The sequence below is a fragment of the Dipteris shenzhenensis genome, chromosome 17 (assembly GCF_047967505.1).
Source record: "Dipteris shenzhenensis isolate YYH24624 ecotype China chromosome 17, Dip_SZ_1.0, whole genome shotgun sequence".
In the NCBI taxonomy this organism is placed as follows: domain Eukaryota; kingdom Viridiplantae; phylum Streptophyta; class Polypodiopsida; order Gleicheniales; family Dipteridaceae; genus Dipteris; species Dipteris shenzhenensis.
In genome coordinates this window covers 6,139,371-6,144,804 of record NC_141612.1, presented here as the reverse complement: position 1 = coordinate 6,144,804, position 5,434 = coordinate 6,139,371, and the positions used below count along the sequence as shown (strand labels likewise).

At 46.7% G+C, this 5,434-nt stretch overlaps 1 protein-coding gene across 2 annotated transcripts; it reads right to left on the bottom strand.

The window, feature by feature from the left end:
* Positions 1 to 766: 766 nt before the first annotated feature.
* On the bottom strand, positions 767 to 4,149 carry LOC147891589 (forkhead-associated (FHA) domain-containing protein). 2 transcript variants are annotated; one of them, XM_087388779.1, is made up of 6 exons: positions 3,866 to 4,149; positions 3,227 to 3,489; positions 2,097 to 3,140; positions 1,809 to 1,980; positions 1,355 to 1,692; positions 767 to 1,164 (listed from the first exon to the last, which is right to left on the bottom strand). In XM_087388779.1, exons 1-6 carry the CDS (start codon positions 4,083 to 4,085, stop codon positions 895 to 897), a joined length of 2,307 nt encoding a protein of 768 aa, XP_087244905.1. In that variant the 5' UTR covers positions 4,086 to 4,149; the 3' UTR covers positions 767 to 894. The 2 variants fall into 2 exon arrangements, with proteins under 2 accessions (XP_087244905.1, XP_087244906.1); XM_087388780.1 differs by having other exon boundaries at positions 2,235 to 3,140.
* Positions 4,150 to 5,434: the final 1,285 nt, after the last annotated feature.

The window sequence follows — 5,434 nt, the reverse complement described above, 5'->3', positions numbered from 1 at the left end:
ATACTTTCAGGTCAAAGAGGAGGTTGAGTGAGGGCGATCAAGGCCCTAGACTTTTCTAGCTTTTGTGGACTCTTGGACTCTTACCAGGCTTTTTCATTTTAGCCTTAGTGGTGCGAAATCTTTTGAAGTTTTGTTGTTTTTCTATCCCAACTTGGGGAGTCAGATGATACATTGAGCTCATTGTAAAATCCTTATGATCACTAACCAAATTGGATGCGGTCACTAGAGTATTTCAAGATGGATTGGAAAGACACGCTTTTCCTAGAGCTGGACAAGACTAGGTTTTGCTCTTATCACACTGCTGGGGAAACGTAAAGGAGTTTGTTGTTGGGAAATGTGGGAAGATGACAGAAACGCATGAATGTTGATTGAAATGAGAGAGATAAAGGGTGGGACTCTCTCTTCAGATTCAAAGCAGTCCCTTCCTGCTGGCTGTCTTAACTAACAAAGGTCCTCAAAAGTCAAGGCTCAGTATGTTCACATTTATAGCTAGTATAATAAGGCTCAATAAGGGACACATCCTTTCTTTCTGATCTTGTAGCTCGTGGGGTTGTCTTCTTGCTCTTCAACTTCTCATAGACATTTGTCCTAAGTTTGCACTGTACTCTGGACGATGAGGTTTGCCTCTAAAGTTGACATTAAATTACTGTTTTCTGAGAGTCTCTTGTAGAACAGAACAGAATAATTTAGAATTAGCATAGGCAGAATGATATAAGAAGAAGATTGGTTTATATAGACTATTCGATTCTTCCAATATTCCATCAAAACCAAAAGAGCGATCATACGGCCGGGTGCTTCAGGCCAAACACCCAAAATTGCATCCCCAGCCTGGGGATCATTCCTAAGAAAGAGCCCTTCAGCAAACCATCGTTTGCTTGTGGTACTCGACCATCACTAACTCAGTACCACTTTGAGTCCCTGTGCTTGTTTGCAATGGTTCTTCAAGCCCTCCACAGCAGGATGCTTTTTAGAAGCCATAGCTCTTGCAGCAGAGATGAGAGTCTTCTTGTTAAGCTCTTGAGACGTTGCTGAGTTGCTGTTGATGTGAAAGGCTTTCTCTGTCCAGTTAGGTCCACGTGCAATGCTCCCAGCCCAGAGAAAGCGTTCAGAGTAAGGACTCAGCAAGCTATCACAAAATGTTGCTGGCGATTCACAAACAAGGTCCTGTTTACAAATGAAATTGAAATGAGAGAACTTCCGAAAGCGAAGAATTTAGAAAGCCACACCTAAATCCCACTAATTCGTTTCCCAATACAGACAAACCTCCAAGCCAGGTGCTCTATCACTCTGCAATTCAAAACTGTTGTTGAATAACTTCTTTCTGAAACAGGCTTCGAGATCAAAGTTAAATTACCTCTGCCATGGCTTTGATCTTCAAAGCCGTGTCATTAGTGAGCAAAGCAACTTGCCCATCGAAGATTGTAGTGTTGAACATTAGGGCACAGTCTAGCACATGATCGCCGTTTGTTGGAGACGTTAAATTGTCGACGTTCGCAAGGTAAGTTGGAGAAGGAGACGGATCGTGGCGAGGCGATGCAGGTGGCGTTACTCCAACTGGCAAGTTTTCTAAGGAATTCTGAACATGAATCCAGAATGGAAGCTTCACCATGCAGGATTCTATCCACTTTAAAGCTTTGCTCGGAGAATGTCGTGCCTTCTCTCTTCGTTTCAAGGAATCCAGCTCTCTGATAACTGCTTATCCATCAAAACTAGTGTTACTTATCTTTTAATGAGAAAATGCTACAGTAGTAAAGAATGCGTTCAATCACAAACCAGATTTTGTATCGGGCCTTGGCATATGTTCTCACCTATTCTTGGTATGATAAGCCGAACCTCTCTGATCCCCTCGAGAAGCCTCAAGCATTTGAAAGAATTGGGATCCAAAAAGCAAGTGATGTCGACTACGATGTGCCACTCACGGCGTGGCTCTGACCTCGCCATTCCCTTGAGCTTTCTGAGCATGTGATCCAAGTTCTGAACCTGCTACGAAAAGATTGGAAGATCAAACCGCTGGTAGCTGGCAAGCGGAACTTGAGAAAAGCTAGGGAAAGCAGAGAAGGTAAGCATCCAAAGGAATAAGGGGAGAAAAGTCTGACCACAGGAGAAGGTCTCCTCTGTGGTCTTCTCAGACCACAACCGTCTTCCTCCGCGGGTGCGTGATTTACAGATGAAGACGCAGGTTCGTAAACACCATTCGAAGTTAAAAAGAGGGGCTGGAATGGCCTTCTGCTCACCTCCGTTACCCGCCCAGACGAAGCCCCCTGACTTACGTCCGCCTGCGCCTTGCTCATGGCCCCTGTCTTTTTGCTGCTCTGGAACGCTGCTGGACCCTGGTTCTCCTTATCTGATGCATAATCGTCGTCTACAACATTCTCCGAAGGAATTCCTGGTGAAACGGAGCCACATTGACGCGATCGTTCCCTTTCTTCGATGGTGCCCTGCGCCTGCCGATTATCCCTGGAGTGGTTCTCCGTCGCATTTTCAATATCAATTCCGTCTGAAACGTTCTGAGAAGTTTCGCTCGATAATTTGTTCATCCTGCTCCGCTTTTCCTCGATCGTTTTGGTGAGCATTTTCACTGATAAGGGCTGATGAGGAGAGGGTAGGACAACCTTGCTGATATCGAGTGGAGGTAGGGGCGGAGCAGATGGAAGTTCCATTTCATTGCCATTGCAGGAAGGCAAGGGTGGAGCGGAGGGGGCAATGCTATTGTCAATTACATGACTCGTCTCCTGTGAAGGTAAGGCTGGAGCAGAAGGAACTGCTGTAAGAAGCCGAGGAGGCGGGGCCGATTTGCATCGGCGAAGCCATAGCTTAGAGGAGATCGAATTCTCTTGTTCTTTCTGTTGCTCGCTGCAGTCGACTCCATCACCTTCAGGCGGTGCCTCTAACGCCTTGGCCTTCTTCTCCCCTAGGATCTTTTTCTTTACCGTCGGCGATCGCGAATTGGCAACGGAATTCGTAAGCTGCAGAGGGGCAAAGGGAATGCGACGTGAGGGAGGAGCTCGAGGAGGCAATGCGTCTCCACTTCCCTTAAGTTCTGATATCTGCAAGCTTATGTTGGCATTGAATGTCTTGATCCCGTTAGCAGATCCTCGGGCGACCGTGATCTCTTGAGAAATGCGCGGAGTCTCTCCCTCCTGTGGAATTGTTAAAAAAGTGGTCAGATTTGCAGGACATTGCGGAAGAAGAAGACGAATCAAACAGAGGCGGAACGAAGGCATACAATCCTGTGACTTCGGATGCCTGATTCTTTCGATTTGAGAGAACAGGGATGCTCCATGACACCCATGTTTGAATGGTCCGAGTTTACCGATTCGAGGGACACGTCAAAGTCAGAATGCTCCTCGCTTGATGTCGTCTGAGGATGAGGAAGCCATTGAACTTTGTAAGTGCGAGAGGAAGCTCCAAGTTTAATGGGGTCGCCCTCCTTGGCAGTGACCGGCGTAAGAGGGGGTGCCTCCTTGCCATCAATCCAAGTTCCATGGACTGCGTGCAATCGAGAGAATTCCGTGAGTTTCACCGTAAGTCGTTCGTGGACAAACAAACATTTCCGTGCAACGGTAACAATAAGCATTGACAGAAAGATCATCAGCACTCAAGGCTGCTGTTACAGGGTGCCAAATCGGGACTTATCGAATCGAAACAAGAACATCAGAGGCGTTGCAGCGAAACAAGTTCAGGAAATGCTCGTATTTTCTTATCAACAAAATCTCAGAACAGCATCAACAAACCAGAATGCCGAATCGGAGAGAAAGGCTAAACAATCCCTTTTGAAATGTAATCAAGCTCACCAGGCAGGGATGCACATGCATGCTGTCTGAGACAGCGACAAAAACGGAATGGAAAGCAAGAAGCGCCATACCGGAGTCGAGGTCAGTGAGAAGGAGCTCGCGGGTGGAGTGGAGAAGGCGGATGTCGAGGTGATGGCGGCTGATGCTGGGGTGAGAGACGAGAACATCGCAATTAGTGTGGCGACCAAGGACGAAGGAGTCGAGACCGTCGAGGCAAAAGGTATCGACGAGGGCACCATCTTTGAAGACGGTAAGGAAAGGGGAGATAGGGTGAGAAGCAGGGGAGGCCATGGCTATGGCGATGGCGATGGCGATGGCGATGGAGGAGCAGGAAGAACGAAGATTAACGATGATGAAGAAGAAGAAGAAGATGAGAGTTGATAAAGCAACGTTCTTGTTATTTTGAACTTTGACATTAAATGTTTAGACAACCATTCGACCGTTGAACCCATCATAGATTCGTAGGATCTCAGTTTTTTTGGCCTGCCTTAGATAGCCTTACTCACCTTTCAAGGCTTGATTTCGAGATGCCCAAATTCATTTTCTAGTTTCTTAAAAGTTTTTCGTGCTTAGAATTTATGTGATTGGTGGATCACATGCTTGGTTGCCTCTGTGGCATCTCCATGCGCATGGGTGTCTTCGTGGCATCCCGGTAGAGACTGTTATGCCTTTTGTTAGGGTGCCTCGATTGAATGTGTGTTATTGTAAGTCCAACAATGGGAAATTTGGTGAGGATTTTGCGCCGCTACAGACAATGCAGGGTCTGGTGACCTTGGTCTTGTTCAATCACATAGATTCGGTTCGACATTCGCTATAAAGCAGTGTGTGTGGATTTGGACTTGAGTTAGTGATTGTGATCGTAGTCTGCCATGGTTGAGGGTCACTGCAGTGCAGAGTCCATAGCTGAGCACTACGGTTCGGGTGGGTCGATGAGTGGGAGAGAAGGCTCAGCAGAATCAATGGACACTGGCAATAATATGCTCTGCTTCTTCTTGATTTCATTTCACTTCTATTCGTTTCCATTTCGATTTCTTACATTTGTACTACTCTTGAGATGATGAAGCGCGTTTCTGGTAAAGTTGTGGTGGACCTGAATGATGATGCTATGTCTGTGATGAACTGTATAATTTTAACTGAATGGCAATGAAGACTTAATCGTTCTGCAAGGTATATGTGAATTGTCCACTCATTGCATGTGCGTTGGTACTACTGCAGAGATCATCAAGCCTGTTTCTGGTAAAGGTGTGGTCGAGATGAACGATGACGCTATCTATACTATTTCTTAAGGAGGGAAATACCATACCTACGATGTGGAGAGGATTTAGAGGAATTATAGAGGTTCGGGGAGGAATTATAGAGGTTCGACGGAGGAGGAGCCAGGTTCGAGAAGAGGAGAACATAAAACTGCCACGTGAGGAATGATGGACTCGCAAACTGTGTGAAAAGAGGACTGCACAGTGCACAGACAGCCTTAGCAAGCAAACGACGTGGCTCAAGAGCCACCACATGGCCGAAGATGCAACACAGGCTGTAGTATTGGCATAGTCGTGCCACATGGCACGTGTGGGATGGCTACCATCAAGATGGTCTGCGGCTCAAGATGACACGTGGCGGTAGAATATCCAATGGCACTGTGAGGG

What these genes read in the sequence shown, in the direction of transcription:
- LOC147891589 (XM_087388779.1), bottom strand. Translation starts at nt 4,085, where the DNA reads ATGGCCTCCCCTGCTTCTCACCCTATCTCCCCTTTCCTTACCGTCTTC. An exon ending in GCATCCGAAGTCACAGGATT is followed by an intron (nt 3,141 to 3,226) that starts GTATGCCTTCGT and finishes ACAATTCCACAG; the next exon opens with GAGGGAGAGACTCCGCGCAT. An exon ending in GCTTATCATACCAAGAATAG is followed by an intron (nt 1,693 to 1,808) that starts GTGAGAACATAT and finishes ATGGATAAGCAG; the next exon opens with TTATCAGAGAGCTGGATTCC.